Source organism: Dipodomys spectabilis, unplaced genomic scaffold, assembly GCF_019054845.1.
Source record: "Dipodomys spectabilis isolate Male_0828 unplaced genomic scaffold, ASM1905484v1 ptg000318l, whole genome shotgun sequence".
In the NCBI taxonomy this organism is placed as follows: domain Eukaryota; kingdom Metazoa; phylum Chordata; class Mammalia; order Rodentia; family Heteromyidae; genus Dipodomys; species Dipodomys spectabilis.
In genome coordinates, this window is record NW_024870995.1 from 1,564,318 (window position 1) to 1,590,478 (window position 26,161).

The 26,161-nt window shown below is 56.6% G+C and overlaps 2 protein-coding genes across 3 annotated transcripts in view; one reads left to right on the plus strand and one right to left on the minus strand.

The window, feature by feature from the left end:
- The first annotated feature begins 847 nt into the window (after positions 1-847).
- Klhdc4 (kelch domain containing 4) lies at positions 848-20,826 on the plus strand. 2 transcript variants are annotated; one of them, XM_042702271.1, is made up of 13 exons: positions 848-1,135; positions 1,711-1,827; positions 2,619-2,710; positions 3,803-3,881; positions 5,355-5,453; positions 6,107-6,243; positions 13,617-13,709; positions 15,485-15,644; positions 16,219-16,291; positions 17,994-18,202; positions 19,315-19,723; positions 20,223-20,319; positions 20,483-20,826. In XM_042702271.1, exons 2-13 carry the CDS (start codon positions 1,729-1,731, stop codon positions 20,514-20,516), a joined length of 1,581 nt encoding a protein of 526 aa, XP_042558205.1. In that variant the 5' UTR covers positions 848-1,135; positions 1,711-1,728; the 3' UTR covers positions 20,517-20,826. The 2 variants fall into 2 exon arrangements, with proteins under 2 accessions (XP_042558205.1, XP_042558206.1); XM_042702272.1 differs by lacking the exon at positions 848-1,135 and having other exon boundaries at positions 1,686-1,827; positions 20,221-20,319.
- A 4,922-nt stretch (positions 20,827-25,748) lies between these two features.
- The window catches only part of Jph3 (junctophilin 3), a 44,260-nt gene continuing 43,847 nt past the window's right edge, over positions 25,749-26,161 (minus strand). The window contains exon 5 of the mRNA XM_042702270.1: positions 25,749-26,023. Coding sequence (XP_042558204.1) covers positions 25,943-26,023 — 81 coding nt within the window. The 3' untranslated portion in view covers positions 25,749-25,942. The remainder of the gene's footprint in view (positions 26,024-26,161) is intronic.

The following is a 26,161-nucleotide window of genomic DNA, read 5'->3' on the forward strand; positions in this document are numbered from 1 at the left end:
CCCACTCCAGAGCTGTCTTGTTGAAGAACAAGGATGAGCCTCCACTTCTACAGCTCTCCAGAGGGAGCCTGCCTTGTGCTGCAGATCCATGGGCTGACTGAAGGCCATCTGGAGTCCAGTGCTCGGCCTCAGAGCAACCCAGTTTTCTCTGATAAGTAGAAAAGGATTAGGCATGTTCTTGAACAGCCCTGAGACCTTTGTACTTCCTCTTAGATGATATTGTCTGGGGACTTAGCCAGGTTTTTCTGGTGAACTTTACAGTTCCTTTCTGATCAACTTCTAACTTGTTCTCCTCCTCCTCTTCCTCCTCCTCCTCTTCCTCCTCCTCCTCTACTTCCTCCTCCTCCCCTACTTCCTCCTCCTCTTCCTCCTCCCCCCCCCCCCCCCCCCGTACTTCTTCTTCTTCCTCCTCCTCCTCCTCCTCTTCTCTCATACTCTACAAGCAGCACTGGAGAGAATAGAAACCTCCAGTTCTGTTTTTCTTTTCATTGTTTCTCCCTACTTAAAGTTTCTTCGCAAAGAACTAGGTTTATAAGCACAGCACCGGTGGCTCACGCCTGTCATCCCAGCTACTCAGGAGGCTGAGATCTGAGGATTGAGGTTCAAAGCCAGCCCGGGCAGGAACGTCTGTGAGACTCTGATATCCAATTAACCCAGGAAACCGGAAGTGGTGCTGCGGCTCAGAGCTGAGGGACAGCGCCCAGGCCCAGAGTTCAGGCCCCACGAGCGGCTCACATCGGTGGGCCCGCAGGCGGAGCGGCCCGGGCGTCTGGGTGGGACGCCGCCCCCCAGCGTGGGGGCTGCGGTCGCGGCGCAGCAGCCAGCAGTGGGGTCCGGGCTCTGGGGAGGGTGGGGAGCGCTGGGGGCGAGCACGGCCCGAGCTGGGCCCTCGGCAGCGCGTGCGCCTGCGCCTGCGCACCGGCCTCCTCCAAGGCTGCTTCCTGGCAGCGGCCCCGTCACCTCGATTACCGGAGAGGAGGCCAGACCCAGAGCACCGTCGCCCGCGGCCGGGAGCTGGGTGGCGACATCAGCGACGTCACCGGCCGGCCTGCCCTGGAGGAAGGTGACGTCACCGGCCGGCCTGCCGTGAAGGAGGGCGACGTCACCGGCCCGTTCTGCCGGCGGAGACACTCAGGTCCGCGGTGCGAGCGCTGTCCGGCCCCCCGCGTTGGGAAGCGGCGGGGTCCGCGCCGTGGCCGGAGGGGAGCGGCAGGGAGCGGCAGGGAACCAGGCCACCGCGCGCAGCCGCTCGGCGACCCGCTCAGGGGCGGGGCGGGGCCCTCGGGGGCGGGGCCCTCGGGGGCGGGGCCCTCGGGGGCGGGGCCCTCGGGGGCGGGGCCCTCGGGGGCGGGGCCCTCGGGGGCGGGGCCCTCGGGGGGGCGGGGCCCTCGGGGGGGCGGGGCCCTCGGGGGGGCGGGGCCCTCGGGGGGGCGGGGCCCTCGGGGGCGGGGGCCTCGGGGGCGGGGCCCTCGGGGGCGGGGCCCTCGGGGGCGGGGCCCTCGGGGGCGGGGCCCTCGGGGGCGGGGCCCTCGGGGGCGGGGCCCTCGGGGGCGGGGCCCTCGGGGGCGGGGCCCTCGGGGGCGGGGCCCTCGGGGGCGGGGCCCTCGGGGGCGGGGGCGGGCGCGTGTAGCCCGCGCCGGAAGTCGCGGGGGGAAGTGACGCATTCCGCTCGGCCGGGCGTCGAGCCGCGCTCCCTCTGTGGCCCCGCAGCCGTGCGCGCCCGGCGCCATGGGCAAAAAGGGCAAGAAGGAGAAGAAGGGCCGCGGCGCCGAGAAGACGGCCGCCAAGATGGAGAAGAAGGCGTCCAGGCGCTCGCGGAAGGAGGAGGTGAGGCGCCGGGCCGCGGCCCCCGTCGTGTTGTCACGTGCCGGCCCGGGGCTTGAACTCAGGACCTGGGCGCTGCCCCTGAGCCTCTCGGGCTCACCGCAGCGCCACGTCGGGCCTTTTCGGAGCAGTTTGTGTTCACGGACTGTCCTGCTGGGCTGGCTTCGAACCGCGATCCTCAGATCTCGGCCTCCTGAGTAGCTGGGATTACCGGCGCCCGGCTTACTACTACTACTACTACTATTACTACTGCTGCTGCTGCTATTTTGTTTTTGTTTTTTCGGCGGGGGGGGGGGTGGGTTGGTTGGTCGTGGGGCCTGAACTCTGGGCCTGGGCGCTGTCCCCAGGTCTATAGGTCAAGGCGAGCGCTCTACCCCTGAGCCACCTTCCCAGCCCTACTACTACTATTTTGCGTCAGCCCTGGAGCTTGAACCTAGGGCCAAGACGCTGTCCCTTTTTTTTTTTCTCCAGACTAACTGTACCATGTGACCCACAGCTCCACTTTTGGCTTTTTGCTTTTTAATTGGAGATGAGAGTCTCATGAACTTACCTGTCCTAACTGGCTTCCAATCTCAATCCTCAGATCTCAGCATCCTGAGTAGAGGATTACAGGTGTGAGCCACTAGCTCCTGGTTGAATACCTTTTTTAATGAGTCACACTCTATGTATTCAAACCTAGCCAGAGTGTTAGGATTCGTGAGCAGATTCCTGTGCAGTGAGACTTGCAGGGGAGGAAAGCTGGCCTGTTGCAGTTTTAGAATGAGTCTCACTTGCAGCTGCTTGTGTGCTCCTAGGAAGACCTGGAAGCTCTCATAGCCCATTTCCAGACGCTGGATGCCAAGAAGACCCAGGTCACTGAGACCCCCTGCCCCCCACCGTCTCCACGGTAAGCCAGCAGACCCCTTGTCTCTCCTAGTTTCTGTTCCATTTGTTTCTATAAGTTGCAAAGCTGTGTGACATCAGGGCTATGCCTCCTGAATGACCATTTTCCTCACCTGAGTGCAGGAAGAGGTCTGGAGGTGAGGTCTAGGTATAAGATTTCTTCATTCCTGGGGACATTTGCAGGCCCCAAGCTAAGTGTCTCATAAATGTGCTCTCCAAGAACCATTGGAGTCACAATAGATATGAAAATAAGGAATTGTCTCAGCAATGCAAAATTTACTTCTGCAAAAGGGTGTGACTCCATCAGCCAAGCAAGCACACAGAACAGGCAGGCTGTGTCCCTGTTTATCTCTAACACAGCTAGCCCTGCCCCTCTGAGCTCAGGTTTACAGTCTGCTCGAGATTGGCAGATTTGAATAGGGTAAAATGTATATCCAGAAAGTAACTTTGGAATAAGATTTAACAGTACAAGCTGGGCACTGGTGGCTCACGCCTGTAACCCTACCTACCCAGGAGGCTAAGATCTGAGGATTATGGTTGGTTGAAGGCCACCCTGAGCAGAAAAGTCCCCATGAGACTCATCTCCAATTAACTACTCAAAAGCTAGAAGTATGGCTGTGGCTCAAAGTGATAAAGTGCTAGCCTTGAGCAGAAGAGCTCAGTGACAGTGCCCAGGCCCTAAGTTCAAGCTCCACAACTGGAAAAAAAAAAAAAAGAAAAAAAAAAAGATTGACAGTACATAAGTAATTTAAAAATGTACTTGTATCCTCTATTTCTGATGTTTGTCTTCTGAGGTGTGTCTTAATTCCATCTTGGAAAAAATAGTTAAGACAAAACTTTACTTTTCAAAACTACTTGCTTATCCCAGAGTAGTTCCTCTTTTGCTTTCAGGCCAAAGAGAGAACTTTCTAGCAACCCATTATGATGGAAAAGACAGTTTTTCTCACACCTGGGATTATGAACTGCTGGAGGCTGCAGTGTGGTTCTTGGGCCTCTTTCACAGAGGTGTGGGAGGGCCTCATCTCCTGTGGAAGCTACACTGGTACAGGGAGTCTGGCATGTAACTGTGCACTTATCTGCTGCTTGTGTCTTTCAGGTTAAACGCCTCCCTCTCCGTCCATCCAGAGAAAGATGAATTAATCCTTTTCGGAGGTGAATATTTCAATGGCCAAAAAGTAAAGTATATATATTTTCTCTTTTTCTTTTTTTCTGGGCCTCATTCAAAGCAAGAGTTATTTTAAAGTTGTCATAGGACTGCACGCCGCTCCTTCTGCTCCCCCTATGTAGCCCACCTTTCAAGCATCAGGCTATGGGTGTTGATGATCCTTGCAGGACCCTCAGATACTGAGCGGCCCTGCAGCCACTGTTCAGCAAGGGCCTCATCTGAGTGCCGGAACTCAGCTCTCCTCCTTGGTCATTGCTGCTGATGGTTGACCTGTGGTCTGCCCACTGCCTTGGTTGCCGTGCCTTGATTCCTCATGGCATTCATGATTCACGTTTACAGTTATCTTGCTTTGTTCTGTGGTGCTGGAGATCCATCCCAGGGCCTTGCACACGCTAGGGGATGGGTGTTCTGCCACTGAGGGTGCACCCCAGTCCTCAAGGTAATGTTGAATAAAGAAAATACTGACAATTGTGAAGTCAATTTTTACTTTTGAGCAGGCCAAAAAGCTCTTGTTTTGAAATTGCATGTGGCAGTCAATTAAAAAGGGTTGATTTAGGGGCTGGGAAGGTGGCTCAGTGGTAGAGTGCTTGCCTTGCATGCACGAGGCCCTGAGTTCTATTCCTTAAGAACCACATAAGCAGAAAAAGCCAGAAGTGGTGCTGTGGCTCAAGTGGTAGAGTGCTTGCCTTGAGCTGAAGAGCTGAGTGACAGTGCCCAGGCCCAGAGTTCAGGCCCCACAATTGACAATTAAAAAAAAAAAAAAAAGGTTGGTCTAGCTGGGCACCGGTGGCTCACGCCTATAATCCTCAGAAGGCAGGAAAGTCTGTGAGACTCTGATCTCCAATTAAGATTACTGAAATATCCTGAAGTAGAGCTGTGGCTCCAGTGGTAGATTGCTAGCCTTGAGCAAAAGTAGCTCAGGAACAGCTTCCAGGTCCAGAGTTCAAACCTCAGGATCAACAACAACAATAAAAAGCAAAGAAAAAAGAAAAAAAGAGACTTAAAATCAAAAGAGCAGGGGCTGGGAAGGTGGCTCAATGGTAGAGCGCTTGCCTTGCATGCCTGAGGCCCTGGGTTCGATTCCTCAGCACTACATACGCAAAAAGAAAAAAGCCGGAAGTGGCGCTGTGGCTCAAGTGGTAGAGTGCTAGCCCTGAGTTGAGGAGCTGAGGGACAGCCCAGGCCCAGAGTTCAGGCCCCACGACCGGACTCAACAAAAAGAAAAAAAAATCAAAAGAGCAGTGAAATCACTGCTTATTCCTGACTTGTTGAGATGGAATCTTAACTTTTTGCTGAGGTGGGCCTCACACGTCATCCTTCTAATTTCCAACTAGCTGGGGTTACAGGTATGAGGCACTGTGCTTGGCCTTGACTTAAAGTGGTGTGATTCCTGGGGAATTCTGATAGCTGGGCACAGTCTCATCAATGTTGTTACTTGTCTGCATATCTTTCATGACATTGATGTTCCTCTTTCTTCTTGCAGACTTTTGTATACAACGATCTCTATGTCTACAATACCAGAAAAAACACTTGGACCAGTGTTGACATCCCTGGTCCACCTCCGCGGCGCTGTGCTCACCAGGTGATGGCAGTACGGCCCTCACCCGCTCCCTGAGTCACAGAGGCTGGCCTAGGGCTGGCGTTGGCTCTGCTTTGCTAAGTGTCTTTGGTTGTGTTTCTCATCTGCTGTCTGGGAGGAGGATACGACATACTCTGTGGAAGTACCTCTGGTCTCTAATGTGTCACAGCGTCTCAGCAGAATGCTGCTTTCCACTCCACTTGAGAGAGGGGACTCCCAGGGTGTGGCATGTTCAGGAAAGGGGCAAATGGTGGAAGGAAAGGAATTATTCTAGAAGAAAGTTAGCCGAGCTAGCTGGTTTCTGCTGACAGGAAGAGCGTCGTCAAGCTCTGTGCCTCTCAGGTGCTCCCTGAGCTCCATAAGATGAGGGCCTGTCCCCTCCTACCACCATAGTCCTGAGCCCAGAACAGCTGGTTCCTCATCCTGGGAGGAAAATCCTTGAGACTCTTATCTCCAGTTAGCCACCAAAAGCCAGAAAAGGAGGTGTGGTTCAAGTGGTAGAGCACCAGTCTTGACGAAGAACGTGTAGGCCTTGAGTTCAAGCCCCAGTACCTTTCCTTCCACTGGCTGTGGTGGGCCCTCAGGTCAGTGAGGATGGTGCTGGTCACCCAGGGCCCTGTGCTGCTATGTGGTTGACGTGTCCTTTCCTTCCACAGGCTGTGGTGGTGCCTCAGGGCGGTGGGCAGCTGTGGGTCTTTGGAGGGGAATTTGCATCTCCTGATGGGGAACAGTTCTACCACTACAGGGATCTCTGGGTCCTGCATTTGGCCACCAGGACTTGGGAGCAAGTCAGGTAAGATGCTTGTGCTCCTGTGCTGTGTTCTGAGTTGAGTCAGGAGCAGGGTGGGAAGGCCTGGCTGTACTCTTTGAGAGTTGCTTCGTGGGCCGCTGGAGGGCTTCACTGGGAAGCCTGGTCAGCAGGCACTGACCGTGTGATGTCGGGGGTACCTGGTCAGCGAGTGCTGGCCGCATGGAGTGGGGGGGTGGCAAGGAGGAGCTGGGCCACGGTGCTTTGCGCAGGATGACCTCGGGTGTCCCGGGGCAGCTCAAGCCTGCTGGGAATGGAGCTGCTCCCATGCTGTGCTCCTCGGTGTCGGTTGTTGGAGAGGTGGTGGGGCTGCTCAGAAGGAGGGAGCTTGTTAAAAACAACTTTTAAAATTAGCATGCATTGGTTGCACGGGGAGTTTCCTGTGACATTTCTATACGTTATATGGTGTTTTCCCCAAACTCATCCTGCCACTCTTTACCCCTTCTAAACACTTTCAGTAGACTTCATTGTTCTCCTTTCTTTTTTTTTTTCTTTTCTTTTTTTGTCGGTCATGGGGCCTGGGTGCTGTCCCACAGCTCTTCAGCTCAAGGCTAGCGCTCTACCACTTGAGCCACAGTACCACTTCTGGCCTTTTCTGTGTATGTGTTGCTGAGGAATCGAACCCAGGGCCTTATGCATGCGAGGCAAGCATTCTACCTCTGAGCCATCTTCCCAGCCCCATTGTTCTCTTTTCTTCCCTCTCCCCTCCGTCCCTCCCTCCCTTCCTTTCTTCCTTCCTCCTGGTCCTAGGGCTTGAACTCAGCCTGGGCACTGTCCCTGAGCTGCTTTTGCTCAAGGCAAGCATTCTACCACTTGAGCCATAACACCATATCCAGCTTTTTTGAGTATTTATTGGAGGTAAGAGTCTCGTGGAGTTTCTTGCCTGGGCTGGCTTTGAACCACGATCCTCAAATCTCAGCCTCCTGAGTAGCTGGGATGACAGGCGTGAGCCACTGGCCCCGCTCATTGTTCTGTATTCTGTGCAGTAAACTACTTCAACCATCTTCATCCTATCCTCCGCTCACGCTCACCCTCATCTCCCGCTCTACCAACAGGAGGCTTGCAGCTCCTGGTGCTGATGTGGCTGCTGCTGCTGCCTGCCTCAGTGTCCCCAAGTGAGCAAGCTGAAGCTGCATACCGGTCCTCTGCTGGGAGGCGGCTCGTAGATTCCTATGCAAGTGACTTGGGAGAGAAGCTGGCAGGTCCATGCACTGGAAGTAGTGCAGTGGCTGCCCTCCTGAGTGAACAGGAACAGGCCTGACTTCTTGATAGACCTGTGGCCGGGCAGCCTTTAGGATCCATGCGTTCATTTTGGTCTTACTGGTACTTAAAAACAGACGTTCAGGGCTGGGCGCTTGCCTTGCATGCCTGAGGCCCTGGGTTCGATTCCTCAGCACCACATAAGCAAAAAGAAAAAAGCTGGAAGTGGCGCTGTGGCTTAAGTGGTAGAGCGCTAGCCTTGAGCTGACGAGCTGAAGGACAGTGCCCAGGCCAAGAGTTCAGGCCCCACGACCGGACCCAAAAAACAAAACAAAAAAAAAAACCAGACATTCAGAACCATCCAGGGTTTGTCTAGAAGGGTGGGTGGCCCTGTGTGTTCCAGAGTGGTTCTCAGGCTTTCAGGGTAGCACCCAAGGCTGCTGCTTCTGGGCCCCTCTCTCCATGGATCTAAAGGAAAGACACATCAGCCTCTCTGAAGACCGTTTGATGTTTTGCCATCTTTAGACAGGATTGCTCTGCTGTGTGTGCGATCAGGTTGGTGAGAAGTTTATGGAGCACTGAGAGGCTCAAGTTCTTTGTAGAAGGGAATTTATTTATTTTGTTGTCGTGATGTGGCCCTGCTGTGTGCATTCACTTCTTAGTATCTGTCACTATGGGTGGGTTTGTGTCAAAGGCACTGAGGTTGATAAGGCAAGCGGCCCCCTTGTCCTCGGTACACTGCTGTTTTGTGGGGAGCCTGCTGCACTGCTGCTCATCCCCTGGTTGTTTGCAGCCCAGGTGGCGTGCACGCCCCATGCTGGTGCTCTGTGCTGGGGTTTCTCTACGTGGCCCATGCATGCTGGGCCGGGCTGCAGAAATGGCCTTCGTGAGGTGACTCGGGCAGAAAGATCCAGGCCTGCCACATGGCCTGTGAGCAGCACGCCTGAGAATAGACAGGTGGGAGTCTCGGCTGGTCGCTGAGAGTGATCTCCTGCACAGGCCAGGGTCCCCACTGGCAGAAGGGGCCACATTTAGCCATCAGCATTCAGCACCCCACTGTGCTTGGCAGGACCGAGACAAAGGGACCACGTCTGCGGGATTTGCCGCCTTGACGATCGTTGGACTCCACTCCTCAGATCTCAGTCTGAGCAGCCAGGGCTACAGGCATGGGCCCCAGTGCCCAGCCAAAAGTGCTTTTCTTAAAAGTGAGTTTTAATGAAGTACCAAGAAAAGCACCTGGTCCTGTGCAGCCCAGTAAGTTTTTCAGAGTGAGCACCCAGTGAGCAAGGCCCCCAGGGGCCCTGCCCACCCTCACACAGATTTAGTGCTTGGCTTTGAACATACTGAACGGATTCTTTTTTGGTCAGTTGTGGGTCCTGAACTCTGGGCCTGGGCGCTGTCCCTCAGCTCTTCAGCTCAAGGCTAGCACTCTACCACTTGAGCCACAGCGTCACTTCCAGCTTTTTCTGCTTATGTGGTGCTGAGGAATTGAACCCAGGGCCTCATGCATGTAAGGCAAGCACTCTACCACTGAGCCACCTTCCCATCCCCATCTTTTTCTTTCTTTTTTGCCCTTCCTTCCTTCCTTCCTTCATGTCAGCCCTGGGGCTTGAACTTTGGGCACTGCAGCTTAGTTTTTTTGCTCAGGTTTGACACTCTACCACTTGAATCATAGCTCCACTTTTTTTTGGTCAGTTGAAAGGGTTGAACTCGGCCTGGGCGCTGTCCCTCTGCTCTTCCGCTCAAGGTGAGCACTCTACCTCTTGAGCCACAGCCACTTTCAGTTTTCTGGTGGTTAATTGGAGATCAGAGTCTCACAGACTCTTCTGCCTGGCCTGGCTTTGAACTGCAATCCTTAGAGCTCAGCCTCCTGAGTAGCTAGGATGACAGACGTGAGCCACTGGTGCCCGGCACCACTTCACTTCTGATTGCTGCAGTTCTTTTTTTTTTTTTTTTTTTTTGGTCAGTCATGGGGCTTGAACTCTGGGCTTGGGTGCTGTCCCTGCACTCTTCAGCTCAAGGCGAACTCGCTACCGCTTGAGCCACAGCACCACTTCCAGTTTTCTGGTGGTTTATTGGGGAGAAGTGTCTCACGGACTTTCCTGCCCAGGCTGGCTTTGAACTGTGATCCTCAGATCTCAGACTCCTGAGTAGCTAGGATTACAGGCGTGAAACACCGGCGCCCAGCTAGAGCTGCAGTTCTTACACATGGTGCTGGTGTGCACGTGTCCATGTCTTGAACTTGGTGAGTCTGTCTCAGGCAGAGGGAGGCTGTAGTTCTGTGCCTTTGGGCTTTGGTGTGCTGGTGAGCATCTCCAGTGCCAATGCAGATGGACCTCTGGTGGAGAGAGCTCCATTGCTTGCACGGACTTGGAGAGGGGTTGGGACTGCACTGGTGCCCTCTGAAGGGAAACCTGTGTGTTCACCTACCTGACTGCGTTCGGGGAGGGGGCATTGTCATTCTGAGGACGAGCCCCTGGATGGCCTGCTTTGTCAGCCTTGACCCTCAGCCCTGCAGGGCATGCTCCTCTTCCCGGCCATGCCTCGGGCTGCCTGGCTCGGTAGGGCTACTACCGCATACAGTGTTGTGAGGTGTAAACGTTAAAGTGACTCAGGACGCACTGTGGCTGTGTACTCCGCTCTGCATCCTCAGCCTGTGGCGCTATTGGACACATAGATGTTTGCTGTGACTGTCAGGTGGTGGCCCAGTAGAGGGGGCCCAGTGACGTCAGGTGGCACTGTGCTTGTGGGAAGGCTATTCTGTACACAGCCCAAAGGAGCTGAAAACTTGGGTACCCACAGCATTATATGTGTATTTGTGTGTGTGTGTGCACGCGTGCGTGCACGTGCGTGTGCTCGCTGTATATAGACTTCTGACTGAGTGGACCATGCCAGTTTTTTTTAAGACTCCATGGGACTGATGACAATTGAAAAGCCTGTTGGGGATGCAGATCTAAACGCGCTTATTTCTTGTGGCTTTAATTTTCGTCAGGGGATGTACCTTTTTATAGAAGTGTTTCCCACTTTAGTTACAAAGCACCGCGGCCCTGGCTGTTGTCATGGCTCATTGTTTGAGCCCTGGTGCCTGACCCACCTGCAGATGATGCAGCGGGGTTCCGCGGAGGTGTGGGCCCGGGCGCCACAGCCCGCCAGCTGCTGTCATGACCCGCCCCGTGAAATGCCTGGGGTGCCCTGTGTCTGCTTGATAGTGGCTCTGCTGTGAAGTGCCCTGCTTTGCTTGTTGGAGGAGAGCCTCTTCCCCAGGCTGCTCTAAAGCAGGGCTGGGCCTGGGAAGTCGTGAGTATGTGACGGGACAGACATGGCCACCTCTTGCTGGCTCTTGTGGGCTGCCCGCCCGTGACGGCGTGCGCCAGACGGACACTGGTGCCTCGTGACAGGGACGTAGCACCCCAGGCGCAGAGGGGGTGGGCCTCTGGCCCAGGGTGACACTGCCCTCCTGTCCCAGTGCTTGTGTGTATTGTATGCGGCTTGTCACAGTGTGAGGCTGATCACCCACTCACCTGAGGCGTGAAGCCCGCTTGCCAGGAGGGCTCCCCCCCCCCCCCCCCCATGCAGCACGCATAGCCATGGCCCATGTGGCAGGCAGTTCCTGTTGAGCCTGCCGCCAGGACACAGCATGCAGTGCCAGGACCCTCTCTCCAGGCACTGTCAACGCCTGCTGCTCTGATCATGAGTATCGGCAGCAGGATGTTTGGGAACAGTGTGAACCTAGGGGTGAAAGCAAGGACATTTGTTAAATGCATAGCACGCAAAACCATCTTTGTGTACTAAACCTCATTTCCTTTATGGGAGGTGTGTGAACACAGGATGGAGGAGGAAGAACTCAAGACCAGCTGCTCTCGATGGTGGAATCAGAGGGCTGAGTAAAGTGCAGTATTGCAGCAAGCGTGTATGTGCATGGGTGTATATGTGCGTGTGTGTGCGTATGCTGGAACACATGGGTGTTGGAGCGGAACCTCTAGTATTGGCTGCTGGCTGGCTTTCTGCAACAGTGTGGAGGTTGTTTTGAATGAATTTGAAGGGAACAGTTGAGCATTTGAGACGAGTGGGCTGGTTCTTTTTTTGTTGTTGTTGGTCGTGGGCCTTGAACTCTGGGCCTGGGCGCTGTCCCTGCGCTCTTCAGCTCAAGGCGAGGCTCTACCATTTGAGCTACAGCGCCACTTCCGGTTTTCTGGTGGTTTATTGGAGATGAGTTTCATGGAGTTTCCTGCTCGGGCTGGCTTTGAAGCAAGATCATTAGATCTCGGCCTCCTGAGTAGCTAGGATGACAGGCGTGAGCCACCAGTGCCCGGCAAGTGGGCTGGTTCTGAGATGAGGGAAGGTGCTGGTGGGCACCCTGGTGGTGTGTGTGAGTGACTCGGTGGCTTGTTGGTAAGGGGTGGCTATAGGGACTGGCTGGCCCATTGTGCCTTGGACTTGAAAGTTCTTTTTTTTGTTTGTTTGTTTGTTTGTTTTTGGGTCCGGTCGTGGGGCCTGAACTCTGGGCCTGGGCGCTGTCCCTCAGCTCTTCAGCTCAAGGCTAGCGCTCTACCACTTGAGCCACAGCGCCATTTCCGGCTTTTTTCTTTTTGCTTATGTGGTGCTGAGGAATCGAACCCAGGGCCTCAGGCATGCAAGGCAAGCGCTCTACCACTGAGCCATCTTCCCAGCCCCATGGACTTGAAAGTTCTAAGTGTCGATGCGTTTGGGAGGGTACTTGCCATTTGTGGCACTTTGCATAAAACCCTGCACATGGCTGTGGGGGAAAGCTGCATGGCATGCACAGAGTCCATGAACTCTGCACTGTAAGTGGGTACCACATCACGTGAGATCCCATTTGGACCCACCCTTTGCCGCCTGAAGTGGGTGAGATTCTTGTGGAGCAGGTAAGGGCTCCATCCCTGCGGAAGCTGGCCATCCCCAAGGGGTGCTGGCTCAGCTGGGGTCAGCCTCTGGGGCCAGCAGCCTGCGTCCCTCAGGCCCTGGGTGCAGACCCCTAGCCCTGCCTCAGCCCAGCTCAGCTGTGCTGTCCCCACGCTGGGTGACGGCGCCTCTCTCGGGCCTGTCCTCCTCATCCTGCCCTGTCCTACCCGCTCCACTCATTCCCTCTCCCTGATGGTGTTCACCGGAGAAAACTTGGGAAACACGGAAGAGAGACGATAATAGAACCACTCAAAAGCCACGGGAATCTTATGTAATACTGTGTTTTGTAACCTGCCATTTTACTTACTATTTTCTGAGCGGTTTTTCCATGACATTAAGTATCTTAATTTAGTTGTTAAAAATCTTTGCTTTGCAATTCTTCGATGACTGGAAAGTTGGTTATATTTAGGTTCCTTTTTATTTTTCGGTCAGTCATGGGGCTTGAATTCGGGGGCTGAGTGCTGTCCTTGAGCTCTTCTGCTCAAGGCTCTACCACTTTAAGCCACAGCTCTACTTCTGGTTTGCTGGTGGTTAATTGAGGATAAGTCTCACAGGTTTTCCTGCCCAGGCTGTGGGAACCGCCTTCCTCAGATCTCAGCCTCCTGAGTGACTAGGATTATAGGCGTGCCACAAGTGCCTGGCTTAGGTCCCCCCACTTTTTTTTTTGTCGGTTGTGGGGCCTGGGCGCTGTCCCTCAGCTCTTCAGTTCAAGGCTAGTGCTCTACTACTTGAGCCACAGTGACACTTCTGGCTTTTTCTGCTTATATGGTACTGAGGAATTGAACCCAAGGCCTCATGCATGCAAGGCAAGCACTCTACCACTGAGCCACCTTCCCAGCCCTCCTATTATTTTTATGGTTTTAAATGTATCTTTTTTTTCCCCATGCTGTTTTTTTGGTTTTGTTTTGTTTTTTAAATTATCGTTTATTTTTAATCTCCCCATTGTTTGTGTCTGTGCGTGACCTTGGCACTGTCCCCCAGCATTTTGGCTCAAGGGTAGTGCTCTGCCAGTTGAACCACAGCTCCACTTCCAACTTTTTGGTAGTTCAGTGGAGATAAGAGTCTCACAGACTTTCCTGCCCGGGCTGGCTTTGAACTGTGATCCTCAGATCTCAGCCTTCTGAGTAGCTAGGATTACAGGCGTGAGCCACCAGCACCTGGCTCTTGACTGGTTTCATATCTACTTTGTTGGAATGAAGGAATATTGTAACTTTTTTCCTTCTTCTGCACTTTAGATCTACAGGAGGCCCTTCCGGTAGGAGTGGCCATCGGATGGTGGCCTGGAAGAGACAGCTAGTTCTTTTTGGTGGCTTCCATGAGAGTACAAGGTTGGTACCAGAGCAAAAATTGTTTTTTCTGACATATTTGGGGTGGACTTTCTATAGCTAAACTCTTCTGAATTCACCTGGAAATTCTGTGTTCAGGGCAGAGAGTAAGAGCAGCACAACCTTTCTCAGTGGCTGTGAACTTAGAGCTTTCGTAAAGTTTCACCGTGATTTTAACTATTATTTAGGAAGTATTTTGGACACAGAGAGGTAATAACACTGTGTTAAATCAGTTTGACTCTTTTTTGGGAAGAGGGGTCCTGTCCTGGGCTTGAACTCAGGGCCTGGGCACTGTTCCTGAGCCTCTTTGTGCTTAAGGCTAGTGCTCTACCATTTGAGCCACAGTGCTACTTCAGCTTTTTCTGAATAGTTATTGGAGATAAGAATCTTCATGGACTTTCTGCCAGGGCTGGCTTTGGACCGTAATCCTCAGATCTCAACCTCTTGAGTAGCAGTGTACAGGTGTGAGTCATCGTCGCCTGGCCAGTTTAACTTTTTTTTTTTTTTTTTGCCAGTCCTGGGGCTTCACCTCAAGGTTGGGCACTGTCCCTGAGCTTCTTTTGTTCAAGGCTAGCTTTACCACTAGAGTCACAGTGCCACTTCCAGCCTTTATTTGTTTATGTGATGCTGAGGAATCGAACCTAGGGCTTCATGTATGCTAGGCAAGCACTCTACCACTGAGCCACCTTCTCAGCCTTAGTTTGATTTTTTTTTTTTTTTTTTTTTTTGGTCATGGAGCTTGACCTCTGGTCCTGGGCACTGTCCCTCAGCTTTTCAGCTCAAAGCAAGTGTTCTACTGCTTGAGCCACAGCCCCACTCCTGGTTTTCTGGTGGTTAATTGGAGATAAGAGTCTCAGGTACTTTCTTGCCTGGGCTGGCTTTGAACCGCAAACCTCAGATCTCAGCCTCCTGAGTAGCTAGGATTATAGGGTTAAGCCACTGGCACCCGGCCAAATTTTTGAACTTCCTTGGGAGTAGCTGCTGTTTACCTTAATGAAAAATACACTCTCTTTGCTGGAAGTCTGCATTGTGGGGTCTAGGTGGCAGCCATTGGCTCATGTGTGTCCCTTCCTACACTCTCTCAGTGTAGGAAGGGCAGATGGCACTGTGCACAGCTGTTCCTGCTTCAAATCCTTACTGAGGAGGTAGGGTCTGCAGAGCAGAGGCTGCAGCTGCTCTGCAGGCTTGGAGAATGGTGGGCTCTTCAGTGTTGGTCTACAGCTGGGTCTTTTGTCTGCAGAGCTGGGCTTGTGCTTACCGTCTCCCGTTCCTTTTCTGCATCCCAGTCTGTGCTGAGTCCCCGGGCCCGTGCGTCCACAGGTGCTGAGCAGGGCGGGCCGGAGGGCCTGTGTGGCTTCGCTTGGTGCCTCCTGACCGCAAGGAGGTTTTGTGGGGTGCTCTGCCCCCTCGTTCACGCATGACAGTCAGTCACAGTGTTTCCACAGTCTGGCTCACTGTGATCGTAAAGTTACACACAGAGTAGCCCAATGTAATAATTAATTAATTGTGATTTTGCCAGTGAGTAAGTGGCTGTGCTTCTGTGTGCTAGGATTATTTTTAGTTTTCAAACCAGTGTTTGCAGTCTTTCATTTAAATTTAGCCTCTTAATTAAGATGAGAACCTCATAGTGCAGAACATGTTAACTCAGGTGCACTAGTTTAACACCCTGGCCTTTCCCCAACATCCTCTTGTGGCGTGTGTCCCTTTCCTGATGTCCTGTCGGCGGAGGTGTGTCCCTTTCCTGATGTCCTCTCAGGGAGGCACGTGTCCCTTTGCAGGGACTACATCTACTACAACGACGTGTACACCTTCAGCCTGGACTCGTTCACCTGGAGCAAGCTGTCCCCGTCAGGACCCGGGCCCACGCCCAGGTCAGGCTGCCTGATGACCATCACTCCCCAGGGCAGCATAGCCATCTACGGGGGCTACTCAAAGCAGGTGAGACCTCATGTGTAGGAACAGTTGAGACTTCTGTCCCGGCGGGGGAGTTGGCCGGGGATGCTGGCCTCCAGCGAGAGGACACGCGAGTGTAATGGAGTGACACGTGGGCAGAGGTAGTTTGGGCCTGTTGCTCCTGTGTTTGGCCCCTCTCCTCTTGAGCAGGGTGAGCTGTCTTGTGGTGGTGTCCATCATAGGATGTGCTGTTGCTTGCTACCTTTTCTCCTGCTCATGGGCTTTTTCCTTTCTGTAAGAAGGCTGCCGACCGAGGGGTGGGAGACAGAAGCTTGGGTGGCTGGACCCCCTCCCCTCCCCCCCCCCCCCCCCCCCCCGGCTGCCTGCAGTCCCCACAGCGGCTCTATGGAGAGCACGCTCCCGTTCCAGTGGGCCTGGCCAGGGCTGATGGGTTTTTTAATGGGCCTGTGGTCATTCGGGTGGGTCTGCAGCAGGTCAGAGCCGCTGGGACAGAGCTCGACACAGAGCTGAGCTTGTTTCAGAAGCAGCCCTGTTACAGAACAGAGGGCAGCCATAACGAGGGGCAGTCTTACGCACGCGTCTCCTTTCCCCGTTCCAGAGAGTCAAGAAGGACGTGGACAGAGGCACCCAGCACTCAGACATGTTTCTGCTAAAGTCTGAGGGAGGAGAAGGTAGGGTGCTGGCGTGGCTGGGCTGGGAGCCGTGGGTGGGAAAAGCCGAGGAAAAGCTGTGGGTGTCCTGGGAGTGGGAGCCAGTGGTGAGTGCCTGGGTCCTGCCCGGCAGCTGCTCCGCTCTACCCGAGCGGGCCCAGCCCAAGCAAGTGCCTGACCTGACTCGCCCCGCACCCAGCCAGAGCCAAGCCAGAGCCTGAGCCACTCCGCCGCTCCTGCGTGCCCCAGCGCACTGTGACGCGTTGCTCATCAGTGTGGTCTCCTCCCCCTGGACTGGGGACTGCGTGTCTGGGCAGAGGCATTGTGCGCATGTCTGTGGTCTCCCTCCCCCTGGACTGGGGACTGCTGCTTTGCCACCATTTGTTGACGAGGGTGTGAGTGGTACTGGGGTGTCGCGGGTGTGAATCCTGACCTGGGAAGCAAGGGAGGGTGGCGCAGGGCGCGGGGCAGAGCCCCGGGGAGCCAGGACATGTGGAAGGAGGCGGTGCACGGCAGCTCTGGCTCTGCTCTAGAGCCCTCCGAGCTCCCACCACGCACTGTTGGGCCGCGGCACTGCGCGCTGGCGGCTGTGAGGACATTGGCTGCTCTGGCAGAGATGGGCTCGTGTCCAGTCCCCCAGTTCACTCCCCAGGAAACCGGACCTGGGCTGGCCTGCGTTGTGCTCAGCTCCTCTGCCCGGGGCCGTCCTGTCAGGAGCCATGCCCTGGCGGTGCTCACACGCAGCCGAAGCCAGACTTGTTCTTTGTTCTGTGCCCTCGTGACCGGCGCGGGGCCCAGCCTGGCCCTCATGGGCACAGGGCCCTCCTCCCTACCCACTGGGATGTTTGCCATTCTTTTTAATTTTTTTTGGTCCTGTCTTGGGGCCTGAACTCTGGGCCTGGGCGCTTCCCTCAGCTCTTCCGCTCAAGGCGAGCACTCTGTGAGCCACAGCGCCACTTCTGGCTTTTTTTTGTTTGTTTGTTTGCCATTCTTTTCTAAGGTCTATTGAGGGGAGATGCTGCTGCCACTGCCTCCTCCTTCCCTACCGCCCCCTCCTCTTCCCCTCCCCCTCCTCCTCCTCCTCCTCTTCCTCCTCCTCTTGTAGTGAGAAGACACTCCCCACACCGGGCCACATAATGAGTGCTGTCACACGAATCACTAAGAAAGAATGGGAAATGGCCCTTGGAAGGAGAGGTGGGGTCTGCTGTGCAGCAGATCAGGGTGGCCTGCACAGGTGTCGTTCTGGCGTGGACTTCAGCTCCTGTGGAAGGCAGGCCCTGTTTTGGCCCCTGGGCTGCTGGTGGGAAGCAAGCCAGGCAGAGGGGAATGCAGCCCGTGTGAGGTTGTACCAGTGCCACCTAGTGTCCCTTGAGAGGTTGTGCCTACACCTGCTAGTGTGGGCACCACGATCCCCCTGGCTGGTCTCCTTGGCCTTGCTGTTGTGGCCTGCCTGGCCCCGGAAACAAGGGCGTCTGGGACCGTGAACAGTCCCAGTGCTGCAGCTAGGTGTAACCTAGGCAGAGGAGGAAGCGGGGCGTGGCGGGGCCTGGCCTGGTGGGCTCAGTGCAGCTTGATGTTGCGCTTTCTGTTGAGGGCAGAGCAGGCGCTTGGTGGTTTCTGTTTCTTACCACCATGCGTCCAGAGGGCCCCGGCACTCAGCGAGGCCTTGGCTGGCGTTCGCGTCGTCTCGAGTCTCACCCTTGCTCTCGTTCTCCACTGACAGGCAAATGGGTATGGACCCGGATTAACCCCTCAGGGGTCAAACCCACCCCAAGGTCTGGCTTCTCAGTGGCTGTAGCCCCAAATCAGCAGACGCTGCTCTTTGGGGGCGTCTGTGATGAGGAAGAAGAAGAAAGCCTGGACGGCATGTTCTTCAATGATCTGTACTTCTTTGATGCCACCAGGAACCGCTGGTTTGCGGGGCAGCTGAAGGTACCCGAGGGGCTGTGCCACAGACAGGGCTGGCAGGGTGGGGCTTTGGCAAGGCCGCTCACAGAGGTGCCTGCGCGCGCTGCTGCTTCCCTGGTGAGGTGCTGGGCCCATGCGGTGCCGGGCCAGTCCTGCCCCTGGGAGGACCTGGGCTGGTCCATAGCAGGTGCTGGGTGGCCCCAGAGTTGGATCCAGGAGTACACAGGCCACTCTGACAAGGCCGTGCCTCTGCTCCGCGGTAGGTTGGAGTCTTTGAGCTCATCTCTGGCTTTCTGTCATCCCCTTCGCTGTCCTCATCTTCCCGGCGGCCTGGCACAGGTGGAGGAGCAGGCTGGCCCGGGAGGGACGCCTCGGCCGCCTAGGGTTTACACAGGTGCACAATGTGAGCTAATGCGGTCTTCAGCACAAGGTGTCACCTCTGAGGGGTATTTGGGAGAAATCAGCCACATGTGGCTCCCGTGGCCGCACAGCTGCTGTGAAGGGCTGAGCTGCGCAGGGCCACACAGGCGTCTCTGCTGTGGCTTCTCGGCGTGTGGGGTGGGTGGTGCCACAGTTCTGTACTGCTCTGTAAGATGGGGCAGGTTCCATGAAGGGGTGTGCGCCATGATATGCGCGGAGGTCAGGAACAAGGCGGGCTTGGTGTCTGGAGCACGGAGTGGATGGAATATAACAAGGCAGCCACCATGCGGAGAGTATCCTGTAAGGAGGAGGCAGGCCAGGAAGGGGCGGCTGACTGTCCTGCAGGAGGCCCGGCAGATGGCGTGCAGCCCGTGTGGACAGGGTGGCCTGGCGGCCTGCCTGGCGTTCTTGAAGCCATTGGCTGCCAGCCCTGTCTCTCAGCGCTTGGGCGGATTTTTCAAGACAGGCCTCGGGCTCAAGGAGCTGTGGTGCTGCGGTGCTGTGTGCCAGCCCGGCCTTGTCCTGGCTAGCTGCCCGCAGCCCTGCCTGCGTGGATGCAGGGTGAGCTCCAGAGCAGCACTGAAGGAGGTCATGCGGGTGCGCGCGCATCTGTCCGGAGCCCATGGTCTGGCTCCTGTCCCCACAGCCCTGCGAGTTAGGGCAGCGCGGGCCTCCGCCCGCAGTGCAGCTTCCCCATGCTCGCCTCCTGTGAATAGGGCCCCAAGGCAGAGAAGAAGAAACGCAGGCGGGGTAAAGCAGAGGAGTGCGGAGCTGGCAGTGAGCAAGAGCCTGGGCCCGCTGGGGCCCCAGAGCCCGTAGAGGTGGTGAAAGAGGTGGTGGCCGAGGACGGGACCGTGGTGACCATCAAACAGGTGCTCACGTCCTCGGGCCTGGGTGCACGGCCTCCACCCGAGGCTGAGGCTGAGGACGGCGCCTCCGAGCCCGGCTGCCCCTCCGTGGAGCCGTGTCCACGCTCCAGTGCCATGCTGGCCGTCCGGCACGGGCTGCTCTACGTCTACGGCGGCATGTTTGAAGCCGGTGACCGCCAGGTGACCCTCAGCGACCTCCACTGCCTTGACCTCCACAAGATGGATGCATGGAAGACCTTGGTGGATATGGACCCAGGTGAGTGGTCCCCGGGGTGGTGCCCTCCCTGTCCCCAGCCATTGGGGCCGCAGGCAGGCAGCCAGGCAGGTCGGCAGGCAGGCAGGCTGGCTCTCACAGACCTGGGCTCAGGACCTGGGGTGGAGGGTGGCCGGCGCTGCATTCGCAACGCGGAGGCCGTCTGTGGCACCTGCGCCTTCCCATCGTTCCTGTGTCCTCCTTGCTGCTTGAGTCCCGTGCCTCCACTTTGCCTCTTTGACCACCTTTCTAAGGCCTTAGACTAACATGGGAACAGAAGCCGCCACCCCCAGGCACAGATCCGTTATCTCCAGGACCGGCGGCGGGGGAGTGGCCGGGGTGGCATCGCCAGGACTGCCTGCGCGGCAGAGCGGCTGTCCGCCTGGGGTTGGATCTGTCCGGGAGGCTCGGGGACACTGGGGGATGCTGGGCTGAGGCAGAGCTGAGAGCCCTGACACGCGGCTCCCCAGGCTGAAGCCCTGTTCATTTTGCACGGGCAGAAACGCAGGAGTGGCTGGAGGAGAGCGACTCGGAGGAGGACAGCAGCTCCAGCGAGGGCGCGGCCGCGGGGGACGAGGACAGCGGGGAGGACGAGGCAGGTGAGCTCCGCCCGTGTGACCCCGTCCCGCAGGTGTGCTCTTGAGGTGGTGTGGACAAGACGCAGGTGCAGCACTGCTGTGCCCGGAGGCGCTCAGCGCTGTCCTGGGCAGCTGCCCTGACTCAGCCTGCCCCTCTCTTGTTCCCCTTCTCCTGGACGAGAAGACTGACACTCGCTGCCTGCGCTTGGGGACAGTAGGTGGAGCGCGCCTGGCCTAGCGGGACTGGCTGGTTCTCGCCAGGGCCACGCAGGCCTGGTGCACACAGGAAGGCGCTGGAGTAGGCCCGAGACTGAAGGCCACCTGAACGGCAGGAAGTTGAGTTCCACGGGTCTCATGGGTGGCAGGTGTACCCCGGTCTCCCCTGTGGCGGGCATCTTCCCGCAGCCTGAGTGTGTCACGAGGCTGGTGAGCCAGGCCGTGTGGGTGGAGACAGGACGCTGGAGACCCTGGATGCACCCGTGGCTTCAATAAACAGCACCCCAACCCCCTGTGGGGGCTCTCCTTCTACAAGACTTGTGTTCTGATGACGGCATAATCAGATGGGGCGCTCTGTGCCTGACGGTACCAGAGGCAGCCACAGTTCGCACACATGCGGGGCTCTTGGGCATCTTTTAAAGAGCATCTATGCAGCCAGGTGCTGTATCCGTACCTCTCACCTTGGCTGCTCTGGAGGCTGACCCGAGGTCAAAAAAAGCCAGCTTGTGCTGAAAAGTTCAGGAGACGCCACCCAGTACTAACCTACAAAAAGCCAGGCTGGAGGCGTGGTCCCCGTCACCAGCCACAAGCAGGTGTAGGGCCCTGAGTTCAAGCTCTGGAGCACAGAGCCATCTTTCTGCTGGCGGGCTTTGCTGTGTAAAGTCCGGGTGCTCGAGTACCTGCCTGTTCTGTCACAGCTCAGGAGGCAGCATGCCCGTCCTCACTTGTAAAATGACAGGAAGGAAGCCAGGAGACCGGAGCCCCTCCCTCCATGTCACCTGCAATGGCCCTTGGCCCTTGACCAAGGGTCTCAGCTCCTGGTGTCCGAATACACCTGTCTACTCCAAGATGAACAGCAGACCGTCGGTTCTGCCTGTGGTGTCCGAATACACCTGTCTACTCCAAGATGAACAGCAGACCGTCGGTTCTGCCTGTGGTGTCTGAATACACCTGTCTACTCCAAGATGAACAGCAGACCGTCGGTTCTGCCTGTGGTGTCTGAATACACCTGTCTACTCCAAGATGAACAGCAGACCGTCGGTTCTGCCTGTTGCCAGCTGGTTGTCTTTTTGTCAGTATTGGGGCTTGAGCTCAGGGCTGCACAGTCTTGCTCTGCTTTTTCCCTCACGGGTGGTGCCACGTGTCCACTTCCAGATGCTTTTGTTTTCTTCCACCTCTCCTAGTTAATTGGAAATAGTCTCTCAGATGTGTCTGTCCCTGGCTTCAAACTGCAGATCTTAGCTCTCAGCCTCCTGACTGGCCAGAAGCATAGCGTTGGCCCATAGACTATTTTATTTGTATGGCCTGGGTGGAGGTAGAGCTTTGGAGTCACACTTTTGTTTTAAATACCGTAAACCACGAGAATATAGGATTTGTGGTTTTCTGCAGGGTAACGTCATCCCAGAGTTAACAAAAAGATGGGTGTCGCTGGCAGAGCGGGACTCAGGCCCAGAACTCCCGTGGCGAGGAGGCCGTGCCACACTGCACCGCACCGCACCGCACCGCACGGGCCTCGCTCCCCTAGCTGCCCCGTCTCAGTGCTGGGTCAGCCTAAGGAAACCCAGGTCCCCCATGCAGAAGTGCGGGGCCCGCCAGGCTACACCGCAGCCGCTGTCCACACAGCGGGAAGCTCTGTCCTCAGTATGGGGACCAGGCTGTTCACAGAACCCTCATGGACTTCAAAGCTGCCCAGGAACAAGACTCAGGCTGGGGTGCAGCTCAGCAGTGGAGAGCACACCTGGCCCACATGAGTCCCCCCCCCCCCCCCGCCCGCCATGACAGCAAACAACCTGCAGGTGCATCCTGGAGCTGCCTCCCTGTCCGTCCCAGTCAGAGCCACCATGTGCCTGCTATACTAGACCGGTGCTGGGGGAGGCCCTGGGCTGTGCCCACACAGGCTGGAGTAGGCCCTCAGCATGGCCAGTGGCAGCTGTGGTTGATCACCTCTGTGCGTGTGCACAGTATATGGAGACCAAAGGTTCCAGTTCAGGCCTAGCGGATTTTTGTGGTCTGCTGGGTGCAGGTCATTTGGGGCCTTTTTCCAACGTGCTGGACTGAGCTGGTTGGAGAATCCAGCTGGTTCTAGGCAGGAGACCCTCTTCCCTCTCCTCTTCCTTTCCCTCCTCCCCTCCTCCTCTCCTTGGCTCTGCACCGTTGCCCTCCGGATGCAGATCCCTGTCCCACGCAAGCCTGGAGGTAGCCCGTGAATGCCGCTGTCCATCGGGAAATGCACAGGCCTGTGGCTGTCCCACTGGGGACTGTGTGGTGCGCCGAGTGGCAGAGACAGATCCTGTCTTCATCCTGAACTTCTGAGGCAGAAGGCAAGAAACGCTGGAAGAACACCTGTGCAGAGTGAAGGGCGCGCTGCATCGGGCAGAGCAAGCTGCTCTCAGCCGCCGTCTCACAGAGCGTTTTGTTGTGTGGTGGAGTAGAGCACGCGAGCGTGCCTTGAAGAGTTGGAGCAGACACGCTGTCCTGGACGGACCTGTGGCTGCAGAGCAGCCCAGACACCCACACTGCTAGAGCCTGGGACCCGCGGGGCCAGACGGAGCAGTGCACCCAGAGGACCCATTCTGGGGTAACTTAGAGTGGTAGGAAGTTGCTGAACGTCAATCAAACCCGGACTCGAGAAGGGCGAGCCCCAGAACGCCCCCCCCCCCCCCCAGATGGCCACAGTGCTCCAGGCTTGGGACCTGAGCGCGGCAGGCTCCCAGCGCCCTTCAGGCTTCATGTGCCTCGAGCGGCAGGCGTGGATCAGTCCACACTGCACCGGTTTGCAGATGCACAGAAACACGTGGCGTTAGAGCTGAGGCGTCTAGGGCCTAGTGTGTGTGGGCAAGCCTACTCCACCACCCGTGTCCACGCCACGCCCTGCGCAGGGAACAAGCGGGCAAGTGTCCCGCGCCCGTCACTGGCTTCACCTCCAGATTCCTGTGTGCTATGGATGCCAAAACTTCAAACCCAGAAGCACAGGTAAGAATTGTCCAGGTGCCTTAAACGATCGAAGCATGTGCTGCACACTACCTAACCTTCAGAAGGCACAAGGGAGCCAGCAGCCCAGGCACCAGCTCCTGCCTGGGGGCGGGACACACAGGTTCCACAGACGGCAGGCACTGGGGAAGTCACTCGGTTCCTCTGCTCTGCATTTCCGGTCTAGAGAGCCCAGGACGTGGTTGGGATCAGAGTGGTGCTCATCAGGCTGCTCTGGGTGCCAGTTGAGGCGTGTCACAGCGCCCTGCATGCTGGAGGAGGGCTCGGCTCGGCAGGTAGGAAGGCGTGAGCCGGCCGCAGGGGTGGGCTGCCTCTTGTTTTGTGTTTTTTCCAGTCCTGGGGTTTGAACTCAGGGCCTGGGCACTGTCCCTGAGCTTCTTTTGCTCAAGGCTAGCACTCTACCACTTGAGCCAGGGTGCCACTTCTGGGTTTTTCTGTGTATGTGGTACTGAGGAATCAAACCAGGCATGCTAGGCGAGCACTCTACCACTAAGCCACATTCCTAGCCCAAGGGATGCCTCATTCCTAATGGTGCTTTGTGGAAGCCAGCTGAAGGGTGGCCTTGTAGTGTCGGGCCCCAATGCTCTGCACCTGGGGACCTGACTGTGGGGGGCAGCCCTGCCGTGACTTGGTTTCAGGGTCACCCATGAGAGCCACCTGGGCATGAAGCATACGGATCCTCAGCAGCACGTGCATTTGCACAGAGTTGCAAGTGATGTGCCACATAATTGTGCCATGCCATTCCCACACTGCCCAGCAAATCTGTCGCTGCAGAGTTGCAATTAGGAAATATACTGCAGCATGAATGATTCTCAGAGCTGCAAGGAGCAGGAATCTTTATTTGGTTCACTTCAGGTCTGCAGCAACGACTCGATAAAAAGAATGGAAGAGTAAGATGTACAAAAGACAGACGTCGTCCCCTCAGAAACAGCCCTCGGGAATGCAGTGCCACCTGCTGCGCTTCCCCCACCCCCGGCATGCCCCCAAACCAGCCCAGAGAACAGGCAGAGTATGGATAATGGAAAACAATAAACCGAGTGTAACTGGAACATGCTCTCATCTTCCGTTTATTTCTGGTTAAAAATATAGCAATCCAGTGCAGTGTAGTAAAGAAATCTGCTTGAAAGGTAGCAGAGAAACAGCTAAACAGAAGCAAAGCAAGGCAGAGTCTGTAAGACAGGCTGCACCCAAGAAGACTGACGGGAGGTCACACAAAGGCCCCCGGGCTGACCTCGGGCCAGGCCCCTGGTGGGGCGTCCCGCGAGGCCCTGGGCTGACCCTGGCCAGGCCCAGGCGCCGCAGCAGGGAGAGCTGACCCAGCAGTTCTGGCGTCCCTTGTTCTTTTGTTGGACGGGGAACAGCCCTGTAGAGAAGGCGGAGACATGAGGAACCTGTGTTTGTTGACGGACACAAGTTACGCTGCACATCCAGGAGAGGGGGATATGCAGCCACTTCCAGGGAACCAAGCCACTGGGTTCCGACGTGTGTCCGGGACCAGAGCGCTTGGGGGAAGCACTGAGGCGTCCGGAGGGCTGTGCATATCTGTCAGGGGAGGCTGAGGCAGGCACAGTGCAAAGATGTGAGACCCCATGGAGGCCAGTAACAGTGACAGGTGACGTCCATGGGGCGTCACTGCCAGGGACACGGAAGCCTGAATATACATCCTGCGTACTAAGTGCAAACGCCACATGCTCAGAGCCCAGGCGTGCTTCGCACTGTCCGTGGCCCACGGGCCCGGAGGGGGCACAGCCCCTGGGCCTCGGTGCTCAGGCGGGCTGGGTCGGCCCCTGGATCTGGCGGGAGGATGGCTGACAGGTAAACAATGAGTGGAGCAGAGGGCAGGACTGGAGGCCGCCTCCAGGGAGAGCTGGGACTGGGCGGGTGGGGGCCCGGGGGGAGGGTCGCCTCTGTGTGTGGGGAAGAGAAGTGCTCCTCTTCTCCCCCAAGCTGGCAGCACAGACCCGAAGCAGGAGAAGGCTCCCCGCTGGGCCAGGACACGCTCCTGGTGCCACAGCGGTCTCCACCGCCCGGGGGAAGCAGGGCGTGGGCTCCCTGCCCAGCTCCGGGGTGCCCCCGTGGACAGCTCCGGGCAGCTCCGCCACCACCGCCGCCCACACCCCGCCGGGCAGGCCAGGGCCAGGACCATTTCTTCTCTTCTGCTGCTTGTTTGCGGGGACCCCTTCTCTCCACATCCAGCTGAGGGTCGGTGTGCTGGCCGCCTTCGCCATGCCACACAGCACAGTGCTAGACAAGCAAAGGATTTTGGCTAAAATCCAAAAAACATTACCCAGAAAAAAAGGCAAACTGTGAGTAATACCCAATCGTGTTCTTCTGTGGAAAGACTTGGAAGTGGTGGGGCTTCTGAGCACGCTTCTTCCCCTTTTGTTGTTTTGCTTTCCAAGTCCCCATTTATACACTGTTACCATGGAGACACTCATCAGATGAAAAAGTTAATAAACAAAATGGCGACTCCGATGTTGAGCAGGATCACCATGACGACGAGAATGGGAGCTGAGCCCTGCAACAGACAGGAGAGGTGAGGCTGGTGCCCAAACCCCCGGCCTGTGCCTCCACAGACGCGAGCCGCCCAAACCCCCGGCCCATGCCCCCGCAGACGCCAGCCGCCCAAACCCCCGGCCCGTGCACCCCGCAGACG

What these genes read in the sequence shown, in the direction of transcription:
- Klhdc4 (XM_042702271.1), top strand. Translation starts at nt 1,729, where the DNA reads ATGGGCAAAAAGGGCAAGAAGGAGAAGAAGGGCCGCGGCGCCGAGAAG. An exon ending in GGCTTCCATGAGAGTACAAG is followed by an intron (nt 13,710 to 15,484) that starts GTTGGTACCAGA and finishes GTCCCTTTGCAG; the next exon opens with GGACTACATCTACTACAACG. An exon ending in GGTTTGCGGGGCAGCTGAAG is followed by an intron (nt 18,203 to 19,314) that starts GTACCCGAGGGG and finishes TCCTGTGAATAG; the next exon opens with GGCCCCAAGGCAGAGAAGAA.